Consider the following 15,233-nt stretch of genomic DNA (forward strand, 5'->3'; position numbering starts at 1 on the left):
TGAAGGCTCCTGCCTGTGGGGGAGGGTGCATGTGGGACCTGGGCCTCCTTTCCCCGGAGCTGCTCTGCTCTCAGCCCAGGTCTTGATGGCTGTCCCTATGCACACACTTGTGCTCACACACACACACACACACACACACACACACACACACACGCATGCTCACAGCTCATGCACATACACATGTGCATGCTCACAGCTCACGTGCACACACATGTGCATGCACTTAGCTCATGCACATGTGCATGCTCACAGCTCACGCACACATACACACAGGTGCATGCTCACAACTCACGCACACACACACGTACATGCTCACAGCTCATGCACACACACGTGCATGCTCACAGCTCATGCACACATTCACACACACGTGCATGCTCACAACTGACGCACACATGTGCATGCTAACAGCTCACGCACACACGTGCATGCTCACGTCTCATACACACGTGCATGCTCACAGCTCATGCACACACACGTGCATGTTCACAGCTCACATGCACATACACACACATGCATGCTCACAGCTCACACACACGCTCACACAGGTGCTGCAGTATGGTGGTGCAGGAAGGGTTTTTAGAGGGTCCCAGTGGGCAAGTGAAGGTGTGGTACAATCCACAAGGGGGGATTGGGTTTCCCTCCCCCAGTTTACCTACAGATAGCCAAGGCGCAAAGCTAGAGGGCATTTGCCAGAGACCAAGGGCAGGCTGGGCCCTGGGTCCTCTGTTGGACCTGCCGTCTGTCCCATGAAGTGGGCCTGGGAAGTGGAGGGGCGGGAGGGTTGGGGGCACAGAGGGGCCGTGCTGGGGTCCTGATTCCACGCTCTGCAGAGACACCGGGAGGCCTGGCCTGAGTCAGATCCTTCCTCCCACCCGGCAGTTTTCACCTGGGGTGATTCAGCCCCCACGGGACTCATGGCCACACCCGGGGGAAGAGAGCATTACTGCCGTTTGGTAGGTAGAGGCAGCATCCTACAAGGCACAGGACCCCCCAACTCCAAGAGAGAATCCTCCAGCCCCGCACGTCCGCAGGGCCAGGGCAAGGAGCCTGCGCCAAGTCAGTGATTTTCCCTGAGCGGTCTGGGAAAGTGATGGCAGTGGCCACGCTCCAGTTCCACGCCCGGGCTGGGCAGCCAGAGGGCAATGGGCAGGGCTGTGACATCACCTTTGGTGGAGACAAAGCCCTCCCCACGCTGGCACCGCCCTCTGGCCACATGTGGGGCCTTTGGCCCAGGGCAGGCAGAGGGAGCACAGAAGTGGGGCTGAGAACAGGGAACCTCTGACGCTGATGGTGGCCACGGAGCGAGGAGGGGAGAGGCCACGGAGCGAGGGCGGTCTTTATTGCCTGTGGCATCGTCATCCGTGTTGGTTTGCTGGGGCCGCGGTGACAAAGCTCCACAAACCCAGGACTTTTTCTCACAGTGCTGGAGGCCAGAGGTCTGAGATCAGGGTGTCAACAGGGTTGTCTCCCGGGCTTGTCTTTCCCTAAGAGTCTGTGTGCTGAGTTCTTGTTTAAGAACCAATCACAGTGGATGGGGCCTGCCCCAGTGACTTCGTTTTAACTTAGTCACCTCTTTAAAGCCCGGGTCTCCAAACACAGCAACATGCTAAGGCACTGGGGTTAGGGCTTCACCATATGAATTTGGGGGCATCGTAGGTAGGATTATAGTGAGGTCTCCCAGGGGTATGGGCTGTGTCCCCTCGTCGACATCCAGCAATGTGTTCCCTCTGTCTTTTGGAGGCACAGGCAGTGGAGCTTCACTAGACTTTTAGCTGGGACATTGATGGGAAGGGGGGACTTGCTCATAGCCACTGGTAAGAGGGTCCCTGCAGCAGGGTCTAGAAAGCAGGATTGGGGGACAAAAGCTATGAGCCCCGGGCACAGGGTTGCCCTTGGGCAGGTGTGTCTGGGGGAGAGGGCATGGAGGGGTGGTGCTGCCCAGGCCAGGCAGTCCAAGGGTCAGGTGGGAACAGCCGCAGAGAGGACAGGCGCGGAGGGCCAGGTGAGAGATGAGGAGGGGAACCTGGGAGGCAGCGGGAGTCAGGCTGGCCGTGTGCTGGGCTCCGGTGGCCCTTAGGTCAGAGTCTCCTTTTCCTTCCTTGACTGAGCCGGGGCAGCCGCTCCTTGGTGGAAGGCAGGTGTGGAGAGGCTCGCCCAGCCTGCTCGGCACCGGACGTCCCATCTCCCAGACCCCCCACCCAGGAATTTACGGGGACCACAAGTGAGTGGCTGAGTGCGTGCCGAGACACCGCCCAGCCCGTGCCTCCCTGTTAATGCCACGTGGCGCCTTCTGGGGTACGTGTACGGAGGTGGGCAGGCTGGCCTTCCTCTCCGACAGGGGCCCACTTGAGCATCCCACCGCACCTGCTGCAGTCTGACTTCTGTCTGCGTCTCCTGCAGAGCGAACTGGACTTGGAAAAGGGCTTGGAGATGAGGAAGTGGGTCCTGTCTGGAATCCTGGCCAGTGAGGAGACCTACCTGAGCCACCTGGAGGCGCTGCTGTTGGTGAGGAGGGTGTGTGGGGGGGGCTCACTCACAAGTCCCAGGTCAGCTGTTGGAGCCTGGGGGCAGCTCACCCTCCCTGGAGTGGACACCGACAGAAAACTCGGTTGCCAAACCAAGCTGGTTCTAAAATTTCATGTTTTATGGGATTTAAAAATAAAAGGATATGTGTCACATAACCACGGTTTTCTGTGGTCGTACCACGCACCCGACAAACGGCAGGCCCTCTCCCCCATACCCTCTTCCAGCCCATGAAGCCTTTGAAAGCCGCCGCCACCACCTCCCAGCCTGTGCTGACGAGTCAGCAGATCGAGACCATCTTCTTCAAAGTGCCTGAGCTCTACGAGATCCACAAGGAGTTCTACGACGGGCTCTTCCCCCGCGTGCAGCAGTGGAGCCACCAGCAGCGGGTGGGTGACCTCTTCCAGAAACTGGTGAGTGGCTGGGAGCAGGTGCACAGCAGCTGCCTGGGACCGGGGCGTGCTGGGAGCTGGTGGCCGGGGACCAGGCCCATCACGCCCCTTGCCGGCGTGTGCTGCCCAGGAGACTCCAAGGCGATAGCCGAGAGTCAGAGTTGGGTGTGTCTCGGTGCCTGAGATGATGCCAAAGGGCAGGTTGCCAGAAGGGAGAGGCCAAGGGGAGTGTGCCCACCCAGCTCAAGACCAGCGAGTGGGGCTTCGCTCCCTCCCCTGACACTGGTCACGTCACTGAGTCCTCCTGGCTCTGGTCAGTTTCACTGAAGATTGCAGACTCCAGGCTGGTCTAGCTGCCACCCCCTTAAGGGCCCCCGGGGATCAAAATGCTGGCACGGCCCAGGACAGCGGGACTTGGACATGGGGCAGAGGAGACTGGGGGGCAAGCATTGCCTCGAGAGCACAGGTGGGCACAGAGCAGGGGGTCGTTTTCTGTTATTTCATTTTTCTAGTTACTGGAACTAAAGGCCCTTGAATCACTTGGAGATTTTTTTTTTTTTTTTAAGACAGAGTCCCCCTCTGTCACCCAGGCTGGAATGCAGTGGAGTCATAGTAGCTCATGGCAACCTCAAACTCCTGGGCTCAAGCAATCTTCCTGCCTCAGCCTCCCAAGTAGCTGGGACTACAGGTGTGCACCACCACGCCCGGCTTATTTTTCTATTTTTGGTAGAGATGGGGTCTCACTCTTGCTCAGGCTGGTCTCGAACTCCTGACCTCAAGTGATCCTCCCACCTTGGGAGAATTTTTCTAAAAAATGTCATGGGAAGGGGAGACTGAGGCAATAAAAATCAAAGTAGTGGGAAAATTGTCCTCAGGTACTGAGAGGGCCCTGGCAGAGAGAAATGGTAAAAGCAGGACATCCATGTGACCGTGGCTTCTGCATGTTTAACACTAGGGACTTTCACGGTGACACCCAGCTGTGCTGACTCTGGCCTGGCCTTGGCTCAGGCCTGAGTGTCCTGCTCGAGGCCCGGCTTTCCCACAGGCAGCCCCTCCCTCCGCTGCCCTGGGCTGCAGACCCACTGGACTTCAGGCAGAGCTGAGGCAGGAGGAATGCATAGGGCCCTTTTTTGTTCAGATCCCTGCCACTGGGGCTCATTTCCCATGGCCACAGAGCAGGGGGCTGTATTTCGACGTGGGTGTCTCACCACCGTCTTCAACGCCCCCGCCCATTTCTCCTTGTGCTTGTCAGCAGTTTAAACCTAGGGGACCTGCCTCAGCCTACAACCCCCCTGAGAAGCGGAGAGGCGTGTCGTTGGAAAAAAAAAAACACATCCAGATCTCTTCCCCAAATAACATTCTGAAATCTCTCGGAAACTTTTTTTTAAAATTTTAATAGTCTGATGAACACTGGAATTTAAGTTTGGAAAGTTTCCTCCGGTTTCTCTGGTGTCCTTGAGCTACCTTCATGCGTCAGATGCTGCAGCAGAAAGATGGGGAGAGAGGCTGGGGTTGGGCTGGGAAGTCAGTCCCCGGTAACCGCGTGCCCAGCGCTCACGTGCGCACCTCGGGCTGAGTACCAAGGACTCCCCGAGGACAGATGGGCTCCGTGTCTGCCCCAGACCAGCTCGGTAGATAGGGTCAGCACAGCAGTGTGGCCCCTGCAGGCTTCCCAGCTGGGAGAGTCTCAGGACCAGAGGAGCTTGCAGCACCCTGCCCTGCCCGGCTTCCGCGCCTCTTCCCAAGCCAGGGACCTCGTGAGCTACGTCCAGTGGTGCAGAAAGCCTGACCCAAATTTGGCTTCTATCACCCCTTCCTGTAGGGCTGCAGGGGCTAACTCCACTGCCCAGGGTTTCGTTTCTAGCTGAAACTTTATCAGCTTGGATTTTCCCCCTAATCGTTTCAGACTTACAGCAGAGTTGCAGGCATAGCACAGAGAACTCAGATACGCTGTGTGACGTTTTGCCACATTTACTTTGTCTGTTTATACACACACACTTCTTTCCCCACCGAATGCTTCGTTGTATGCCTGGTAAGAACAGAGCATTCTCTGCCGTAACCGGCAGTAAATTTGTCAAATTCGGGAAATTTCACATTGACGGAACACTCGTGTTTTGTACGCAGCACGTGTGCGTGTCCCCGGTTAAGGACGGGTTCTGTATCGCAGTTTCCATTCTCTGACTCGGGTCCAGGCAGGGACCCTGCATGCGCTTGCTCGTCGCCTCTCTCTCGTCTCCTTCAGTCCGTAGCAGTTCCGTGGACTTTGCTTGTCTCCCATGACCTGGACGTTTTTTGAAGGGCACAGGCCGGTTCAGGTTTGTTTTCTTGGGTTCTGCGTTTCCGGTGAGAACAAGCCCACAGCAACGAGGCCCTGTCGCTGTCTGTGCAGCAGGTCACCGGGCACGTGGGCTCCGTTTGTGCCGTAACCGACGTAGCTCAGTTTTTCATTAGCTGGAAATGTGGACGTGAATTGTGCGGAACTCTGCATAGGCCACCCGAAGATTGTGCTGGGGCAGGATGGAGGAGGAAGAGTCGTGAGAGGGGGCCTCCTCCCAAGACCCCTGGACTCTGCTCAGCTGGCACCTCTTCCGTCCTGACCCTGATCTCTGCGGCAGCCCTGCGGCCCGTCACCGTCTGACCCCACCCTGCTTGTAACCATCTGCCATGACATGAGTGCGTGTGTTCACTTATTCATTTATCAGCTTCTCTCCTGTTGGAACCCCGGCTGCACAGAGCAGCGCAGCATCTGAGTTAGTCACGGCTGTGGTGACAGGGCCTGAAGCAGGGCCTTGGTTTTGCAGGGAGGCACTCAGTGGCCGGCAAAGGAGGGAGGAGGGAAAGAAGGAAGAGCTCTGGGTCTCGTCAGTGCAGCGAGGAGGAAGAGCCAAGAGTTCGAGGATGCAGGGGCTCGTCTGGTGTGGTCGGCGAGGCAGGGCTCTTTCCTCGTGTGCCCTGAGGCCCCTTGTGCAGCCCCCGCAGGGTCGGGGCCAGAAAACCAGACAGTGCCAAGTGTGCCTGGTGTACCTGGCGTCTGTGGAAACATAAGATTCAATATAAATGCAAATGCACATGGAAATAAAATTTAGGCTTGACAGAGAACAAACGCCAGGCGCAGTGGCTGCCTTAGGCTTCCAGGTGGCCGCGCTGGGGGATCTCCCACCCCGGCCTGCGGGTCTCCTGGGTCTGCTCCTGCCCGCCCCAGGGCTCGGTTTGCCGATCCCTGGGGAGGACTGGTTTCCCCCTCACTGCCTCCAAAGGTCATGTGGGGCCCAGAGTCACACACACACAGAAGCTGTCGCTCAGCTGAGCGCGTGTCTGAGCAGGAGGCTAAGCGAGGAGACCCTCCGTTAATGCCTTTGGTTTAATACAAGACAGACAAAATGCCTCTCCCCTTACAGCCACAGGTCTTCCACCTGCCAGGTGTGTAGCATGACACCGGGGCATCCCTGCCAGATCTAGGACGGGCTTGTGCCTGGGTGGTGGGAGGGCCCTTCTGCGAGGGCTGCCGGGTTTTGTGTTCCTCGCGTGTCTGAAGGGATCAGACGTGAGCAGAGGACCGTAGCTGCTGTAGGCTGGGGTGCTGACCTCCACGTTCATGGTGGTCTCCAGCAGCCGAAACAAGAAGACGTTGCTCGGACCCACCTATGTAGAGACCCTTGTCCGGATTCACTGGCAACCTCGAACTTTACCTGGCACACATGGCACCATTTAAGCGGGTGGGGTGGGAGGAATAAGTAGCTCTGACAGGGAGCTGTTACCTGCCCAGGGCTTGAGTCACTGCTCAGGATGTCATTTTGGGAGCAGGAAGGGTGCTCGCTGCGTGGGGCAGGAGAGCAGGTGGGAGGGAGGGTGCGGAAGAGCTGAGGTCGCTGCAGCCTGTGCGCTGTCCGCTGCGCGTGGAGCCTGTTCCTCAGAAAGACAGGGAGCAGCATCTGTCCCACACTCTCTTCCTTCCTCCCTGCAGGCCAGCCAGCTGGGTGTGTACCGGGCCTTTGTGGACAACTACGGGGTGGCCATGGAAACGGCCGAGAAGTGCTGTCAGGCCAACGCTCAGTTTGCAGAAATCTCTGAGGTGAGGCTGTTTAGACAGGTGCACCGCCAACTCTCACCCACACCGCACCACTTTCCGTGATGCACCGGGGGCTGGTGCCTGGTGGAGCCTGACCTGGGAGAACAAAGTGCACCAAATCCAGGTCTGCTTGCGGTCCTGGTTCTGTCTCCAGAATCCACTGGATTTGCTCCGATCAGCTGTGTGCCAGGGACGCTGTTGCACCCAGACAGAAGGGGCAAGCACAGCGCATCCTGCCTCCCTGAGGGCCAGGGCCTGGTCCTAGAGGCTGGCTGCGTTCCTCAGACGCTGTCTCACACCGTCTGTCTGCAGGGAAGAGCGTCCATAGTTCTGCCGTTAGCGGGTTTCACGAGGGGACTCCTAAGGCTGACCTTGCACCTGTCACTGGAAACTGGGCAGGGGGTGCGCTGCCCCTGTCCTTTGCTAGCCTGCCAGCGCCCCTGAGAACTGGGAGTAAGGGCTGGTGGTGCCTTTGCTGGGTAGACCCCGTGGGGAGCAGAGCCCCAGGTGAGAGTCGTACCGCCCCAGGCCCGGGTTGGAGGGGGCGGCTGTCTCCCTACCCGAGTTTAGCCGTAGGGGGCTGAAACCTCAAACTGCGTTAGCACCTGGGCCTCAAAAGAGCTCCTCAGATACAGAAAGGATGAGTGGGCCATCAAGGGGGTGGCGGCCAAGCCAGGACCAGAACCCAGCAGCGCCCCTGGGTCTGTGTTTCTCCAGACAGCCGTTCTTCCTGCCCTCCCCCATCCAGTGTCTGCCGATGGCGATCGTGTGGCATTTTCCTCTTTGGGAGCCTATAGAGGCTCTTGCCTTTGATGACTCCCACTGGCTGTAGCTCTTGCTTTTCCCCCAGCCAGCAGGGACTCTGGTGGACAGCCCTCTGTGTAAGGAATACAGCGTTAGAAAGAAACGGGCCAGGAGCAGTGGCTCACACCTGTAATCCTAGCACTTTGGGAGGGTGAGGCGGGAGGATTGTTTGAGCCCAGGAGTTGGAGGCTGCAGTGAACTGTGATGACACCACGGCACTCCAGCCCAGGTGACAAAGTGAGACTCTGTCTAAAAAAAAAAAAAAAAGAAACAGGAACTAGAAATAAGGAGTGAGTCTGGTCTCTTTCTGGGACTCAACCCTGGGCTATCACACCTGGGCTTTGTTCCTGAGGGTTTGTGTCATTTTATCATTTATCACAGGGGAGAGGGCAGGGTGCTGTGGTGATACTGCGTGTTGCCTTGTCCTCCAGAGCCCGTGGGGCACCCTGCTCCGTGCCAGGTGCTGCTGGTAACAGGATCTGCAGGTGCCTTGGGCTCCTGCCCCACCTGCCACTCCCCCGAACACTCAGTCCTTTCTCTTCTTTTCCCTTTTTGTCAGTTAGCAAGCCCCCACCACGCCCCTGACAGCTGGAACGGTGGCACAGAATTCCAAGTGATCTTGACAAATTAGTGACCTAATCCGTTAAGAGCAGGTTACAATTCAGTGGCCGAGTTCAAGTCCATCCAGATGGGTTTCTGCAGAGGAGGAAGAAACAGTGGTGGGTGCCATGCCAGGGGGTCACGTGGTCCCTCCAGCCAAGCCCAGGTGGGAAGCTGAGCCCATGCCTGCACGTGGGGTGGCAGCTCCGCCGGAAGCTGGCTGTCTGCGAAGCTTCGCGGCACTTGTACTGTGGGGGCAACATCCACGTTGGTTCTTCATCCGCGTTTCAAAAGGACTGGAGAAATCGGAGCTGCCCACGATCAAGCCGAAGGGGGAGGAAGCAGCAAGTTGCGTGGAGGAGGGGGGCTGTGTTGTGGGGGGCCAGTGCTCAGGCGAGGGGGCTTGAGGATCACCCTCAAGTACAGGGAGGGCGGAGGAGTGACCCTCATCTTCCCCAGGACAGTCCTGAGAGGTAGGTGCGAGGCAGCGTCCAGTTAGATCGGCGTTGCCCAAGCAGGGTTCCCTGGAACACCAGCTCCCCAGGCAGTAGGCAGTAGGGGTTACATGAAAAGGGCTTCTGGAATCACACTAGTTTGGGAAACATGGAGTTAAACCAAACTTACAAGTTTCCTGGAGGCAGGACCTCCTGGAACTCCCAGATACCCACGTGCATTGCCCTGCCCTGCATTGCCTGTCCAGGGGCACGTGGCGTGTGGGCGCCTCCCAGGCTCACGTGAGCACAGCACCTGGTTTGCAGTCTTTTGTTGGGCTCTCCCACCCCCTCACGCCCAGTGGGAAGTGCCGAGTCAGACGTACGGGAGCAGTGATCCCTGCGAGGGACGTTTCCGGGAAAGGTTCCAAAGTGCATGACGAGGTTTGGCCCCAGTGAGCTGGAAAGCACCATCTTTGGTCTTGAGAGGTTTCACATGGCACGAGAGGTTGATCTGCAGAGTGGTCTCGGAGTCCTTTCCCCTTTCATCTCTGCTGTTTGCGCCCTTTTCTTTTTTTTTTTTTTTTTTGAGACAGAGTCTTGCTCTGTCACTGGCGTTATCACAGCTCACTCCAACCTCCAGCTCCTGGGCTCAAGTGATCCTCCTGCCTCAGCCTCCTGAATATCCTCCTGCCTCAGCCTCCTGAGTAGCTGGGACTACAGGCATACACCACCATGCCCAGCTAATTTTTCCATTTTTGGTAGACACAGCATTTTTGCTCTTGCTAAGGCTGGTCTCGAACTCCTAGCTCAAGCCCGGCCTTGTTATGCTTTTGTTCAGAAGCCTCACACGGGAATGAATTGCACCTCATTCCCAGGGAGGGTGTCAGGCACACAGGCATCTTTTACCTTCCCTTCTTTTTGTACCTTGGACCAGATCAGTGATGCTGTCAACGCAGTTGTGTCATAATGTGGCCAATCCACTAAAAAGCCCTGCCCTCCCCCTGGGGATCTTAGTGCCTCGTTTTCTTAGCACGTACATTTGTGAATGGGGAGAGGATGGGTGGGGGTCGAATCTCCAAAAGCGAATGCTCTTCTGAACCACCAGTCCCCAGCACACCGTCCCATCACCCCAAGAAAGTGCTGTGCATTTAGGATGTACACTGCTGTTTGCAGGATTCTCTGTGTCAGAGGTCCTCAGCCAGGGGCTATTTTGTCCCCAGGAACACTTGCCATTGCCTGGAGACATTTTTGGTTGTCAAGCAGCAGGAAGGTGGAGTGTTACTGCACCTATAGGTAGAGGCCAGGGGTGCTGCTCAGCGTCCTGCAGTGCACCGGGACAGCCCAAAATGTCAGCAGTGCTACGGCTGAGAACCCCTGTGCCAAGTGGACCGCAGCATAGGGCATCCCGTGCGCCTCGCTTGCCCATGGGTCCCCGTGTGCCCCGTGATTTCATTCACCGGCTCAGAGCACATTTGGGGTTCTTTGCAGTGAGAGAAGGGTGAGGTTTCTGCTAAAAGTTCCTGACCGTGGAACTTTCTGCCACATCAGAGCTGCTTCAGTCATCCGTGCAAACACGTGCTTTTCTCTCTGCAGAACCTGAGAGCCAGAAGCAACAAGGATGCCAAGGATCTGACGACCAAGAACTCTCTGGAAAGTGAGTCTTCCATGCCCAGGCCTCTTTGGGTCTTTGTGGGGGTGACCGCTGCCAGCAGAGGGGACACTGCTAGAAAAGCAGATGCAGTGCCCAGCTGGGTCACCCCTGGCGCCTTCCTTGTCGCAGACTTCAAATGTCAAGGGTGGGGATGAGGAAGGAGCAGCTCGGGGCGGGGCAGGGAAGGACACAGTCAAGGCCACCAACAGGAACACCCAGGAGCTGCCAGACACGGCCCTACAGGGACGATTTTCTTTTCCCTTTCTGCAGATGCCAACAAGTGTGGCACACGAGGTAACCCAGGTAGAACACAGGTTCTAAGTGGCTGGGCAGGTAGTCAATGCAGAGTTGTTGGGAAAGTGGTATCAGGAATTATAAGCCACTTGTGTCAGTTGTCAGGATGGTGTGAGTAGTCACACTCAGAGAGAACAGCAGGCCGGGCACCGCGGCTCGTGCCTATGATCCCAGCTACTCGGGAGGCTGAGGCAGCAGGACCACTTGAGCCCAGGAGTTTGAGGCTGCAGTGAGCTATGATCCTACCGCTGTGCTCCAGCCCGGGTGACAGAGCAAGAAAAAAAGAAAAAAACAACCCCCAGCAGACATAGCTCCCATCCTGAGAGCGTCAGCATACTCTGGGCCTCGGTTTCCTGTCTATGAAATGAGGGTGGCAGTGTGTGCCTCCACTGGTGTGCGAGTCTCGTGAAGAAACGTACCTGGCAGCGTCAGTGCCTGTGATGGGCCACGCTCACTGTCCTCACAGAGAAGCACAGGTGGCCCAGGCTGGCCAGGGATGCCACCACGTCACGGGTGCTGCGGCCATGTTGGGGGCTGCTCTCGCTGTAGCAGGACCCTTGTGCTGCTGGAGTCCGGGTGTCCTCAGACAGGTTCCCAGAGTACCTGTCACACCAAGAGCTGTGTCAGCATCTGGGTCAGTTCCTGCCCTTCGCAGAGTCAGGCCCCAGAACGTCCCAGGGTGAACACTGAGCGCAGCGTGGTCCCCTGGTCCCTGTGTATGCCCTGGGCTGGGGCAGGTCAGCCCTGCAGGCTCGGGTCTGGCCAGTAGCTCTGGGCTGTGCACGAGATGTCCTAGACTTAATGCTCAAAGCTTCCGGGGCAGGTGCTCTGGGTTCACACAGAGGGGAGGTGGGGCCTGTAGAAGTTGGGGTGACCCCATCTCCCCTCACCTTTGGACCGAGGGCAGGTGGGTGGGTAGTCTGCTTTCTCTGTGTGTGTCCATCTCTCACCTGGCCTCTCTCTCCGCAGCTCTGCTCTACAAGCCTGTGGACCGGGTGACGAGGAGCACGCTTGTCCTTCATGTGAGTCATGGCGCCTAGTGGCATCCCAGGGCATGGCAGCCGCCTCCCCGGTGGTCTGGGCACTGTCCCTGCTCTCAGGCCTAGCCAGGCCCTTATCACCTGGGGTCCTTGGCTTCTCTCCTGGGGTTGACACTGTTAACTTTGTCCACCTATCACCTGCCACCTTCTCCCGTTTTCTGCCAGACACCTTTACTGAGGATGCAGAAATCAGGCGCTGCCGCCATCCAGGGCCTCGTCGGCTGTGGTGTAGGGGGACATGGCAGGCTCTCCAGGTGTCCCCCTCTGCTGTCCCACCTGCTTTCCAGGCACAGGCATGGCAGGGCACCAGGGAGGGAGCATCCTGTCCCACGAGGGCAGGGACTTGCAGCGGGGGACGCTCCGGGCCAGTTGCAGCGCCGAGGCCCCAGGGTGGGCAGGCTGGCGGCACCTACAGCAGGTGCGTTCCAGGGGCCACAGCTCAGACCACCACCTCCCAGCCCGGGAGAGCATGCAGCAGGGAGACCTCGCCTCACTGGGCAGGCACTGAAGGGGTCCCTAACCCTGAGAAACAGAACCAGAAAACAAAATAGCCCCTGGTGCTACTGCCTGGGAGATGCTGTTAATACACGTTTACAAATTGTACGTGAATTTTTTGTTTTTTTAATTTACAACCAATTCACTGAAGTGGATGAAGTTTCCGTTTCCTTTCCAGCTCCCTCTCCACAAAGGAGCCCACCGCCGGGATTCCTTATGCTTGCGCCGGCACACATGAGCATCTTTTTACTCACGCAGAAGGTGTCACACCGTACATATCGTTCCACGCTTGGCTTTTTTTTCCCACTTAGTAGCATATTGTGGGGATTGTTCCACTGAGTGGATGATTCATAATTTCTTACCATGCTCCGATGAAGAGTTTGTGGACAGTGGGAAATGAGATTTGCGGTTTAGAAGGCTCTGGCTCGGTGGCCCATCAGACTCTGGGGGACACTGTAGTGTGCCGCCCGCTGTGACTTGTCCGGGTGTCAGGTGTGCATGGCTGAGCATTGCGACAGGGACGCCGGAGCTGCCGTGGGTGGGGTGGGGCTGGCCCGTGGCCGCCAGCCCAGGTGCCTTCTTCCAAGCTTATTTCATCTCTCCAGGGTCTCTCTGCAGAGAGGATTTGGAATCCCAGGGGATTTCGTTTCTCTGAACCAGGGCAGTGTTGACACTGAGCACGAATTACTTGAATTCCTAGTGGAGAAGGAGTCAGTGTCCCCTGTGGGCTCAGAAGAGCCTTAGGCGCTTACCTGAAGGAGGAAGAGCCCGGGGCCTTCTGCTTTCCTTGTATAGACCAGTGGTTCTAGACCAGGACCCATTCTGCCCCCGGGGACCCGAGGTGATATCCACAGACATTTTTGGCTGTCACAACTGTAGCCACAGGGGTGCTACTGGCATCTAACGTAGGGGCCGGGCACAGTGCTAAATACCCTGCAGTGCACACGATGCTCCCCCGCCCCTAGCAAAGATCATCTGGCCTGAAATATCAGCAGTGTGGGGGCAAGAAACCCACCCGAGGCCCTCACAGCAGGTGCTCTTGGCCGCATGCATCCAGCGTGGGTTTGTGGAGCACCGTTTGGAGCCCGCGTCTGGGGTGATGCTCGTGCGAGCACTGCCTGCAAAGCCCAGGCCCAAGCGAGAGACACGGGTGGCACTTAGGGATCTCCAGGTCTCGCCCGAGTGTCTGTGCTTGGCCCACTGTGGCCGCTGGGTGCCAGTGCCACCCGCCGCCTCACTGCGGTCTCCCCACGGCAGGACTTGCTGAAGCACACGCCCTCCAGCCACCCCGACCACTCCCTGCTGCAGGACGCCCTCCGCATCTCGCAGAACTTCCTCTCTAGCATCAACGAGGAGATCACGCCTCGCCGGCAGTCCATGATGGTGAAGAAGGGAGAGGTGAGCGTGGCCGGGGCACGAAGGGCACCCTCGATCTGAGACCCGGAGCCCCTCCTGGTCCCCAGCAGTCTTTCCCTGCATGGCTCAGCCCAGCACAGGAAGTACGTTTCCTCTCAGAATCAGTCACCCTGGTGGGGTACAACCCAGTCCCGTGTGTGAGACTCTCAGGTGAAGCTGCAGGGGTGACCCCTACGCTCTCCAGGCGGCATCCGTCACTGTGCTTCACTTGGCCGCCTCTTTGCTTTTCTCTCTTGTCAGGTTATGTCCAGGGTACTTCTCTGTTCCCCCTCACTCTGGCCAGCTCGGCGTCTCCAGCTGAGGAGATGGGTGAAAGAAGGCCGGAGTTTTATCTGCCTGGAATCCTCCTCCTCCTCCTCCCAAGTGCCCTGTTGTTATAAAACAGTTAACTCTGGGCCTGGCATTCTTAGAGGCCGAGGCAGGAGGATCGCTTGAGGCCAGGAGCCCAAGACCAGCCTGGGCAAGAGTGAAACTCCATCTCTACAAAAAGTAGAAAAATTAGCCGGGCGTGGTGATGTGAGACTGTAGTCCCAGCTGCTCAGGAGGCTGAGGCAGGAGGATTGCTTGAGCCCAGGAGTTTGAGGCTGCAGTGAGCTGTGATGAGGCCATTGCACTCTACCCTGGGCAACAGAGCAAGACCCTGTCTCCAAGAAAAAAGGCCTGAAGCCTCCTTCATCTCATGCAGGCACAGGAGCCGGGGAAGACACTGGCGGGGCATGAACCCAACCCGACTATGGTTACCTCTGAGAACCACTTTCCTCCTCTTTCTTCTGGTTTGTGTGCCAGGTGGTCGGCACTGTGTGGCGGACTCTATGCCAAGGTCACAGGCCCTGTCCTCTGCCTGCCACTTGCAGAACAGTGCTCTGAGCATCCGGAATCTGACTGTGCTTGAATATGAGTGAGGGGTTGGCCAGGGTCCTCCTGGTGGGCCTGGCCAAGGAAGGGAGTGGAGGAGGAGGGACCACGGACCACCTGGAGCTTCTAGTCCCTGGGCCCATTCCCTGCCTTTGGAGCAGGGTGGGAACAGAGCCCCACTTCACTGGCTGCCTGGGCACTCGAAAGGGCCCGACGTGTGGCAGGAGCCCCCCATGGCGGCAGTCCTGGCCATCTGCGGCCTCTGAGCTCATTGGAGGCAGGACCGGGTCCCCAGCACCTCTCGGGGGAGGCATCAGGCAGGGTGGGGCCTGGGGGAGGTGGGGATTGTTGCTTGTTTTTGGAGCAACAGCTGGGCCTTGCCCCTCGTTCTGTCCTTGGCTCAGGGCCACCGAAGGAGACCAAACCCGAGGCCTCCCGTGGGCAGCCCACGCAGGTCCAAGTGGGTGTTGGGTTCGCTACTGCTGAGCTTCCAGGCACCTGCCGGGCTCCTGCTGGGCTCCCCTCCCTCCCGGGATGCCTGCTCCTTCCCTTCTGCCGACTACTCTTTTATGAGTGCTCCAGCCCCCTGGGAAACAGACGTAGTAGGCGTCCTTTCTTCCTGTGGCCTTCTGTATGGTGCAGTCTGCTCACCTTAGC

General features: G+C 57.9%; 1 protein-coding gene across 1 annotated transcript in view; it reads left to right on the forward strand.

The window, feature by feature from the left end:
• Positions 1-15,233, forward strand: part of BCR (breakpoint cluster region) — a 122,277-nt gene that overhangs the window by 72,492 nt on the left and 34,552 nt on the right. The window contains exons 3-8 of the mRNA XM_012661006.1: positions 2,404-2,508; positions 2,754-2,939; positions 6,883-6,990; positions 10,419-10,479; positions 11,740-11,792; positions 13,563-13,703. Coding sequence (XP_012516460.1) covers positions 2,404-2,508; positions 2,754-2,939; positions 6,883-6,990; positions 10,419-10,479; positions 11,740-11,792; positions 13,563-13,703 — 654 coding nt within the window. The remainder of the gene's footprint in view (positions 1-2,403; positions 2,509-2,753; positions 2,940-6,882; positions 6,991-10,418; positions 10,480-11,739; positions 11,793-13,562; positions 13,704-15,233) is intronic.

Source organism: Propithecus coquereli, unplaced genomic scaffold (genome assembly GCF_000956105.1).
Source record: "Propithecus coquereli isolate 6110/MARCELLA unplaced genomic scaffold, Pcoq_1.0 Scaffold698, whole genome shotgun sequence".
In the NCBI taxonomy this organism is placed as follows: domain Eukaryota; kingdom Metazoa; phylum Chordata; class Mammalia; order Primates; family Indriidae; genus Propithecus; species Propithecus coquereli.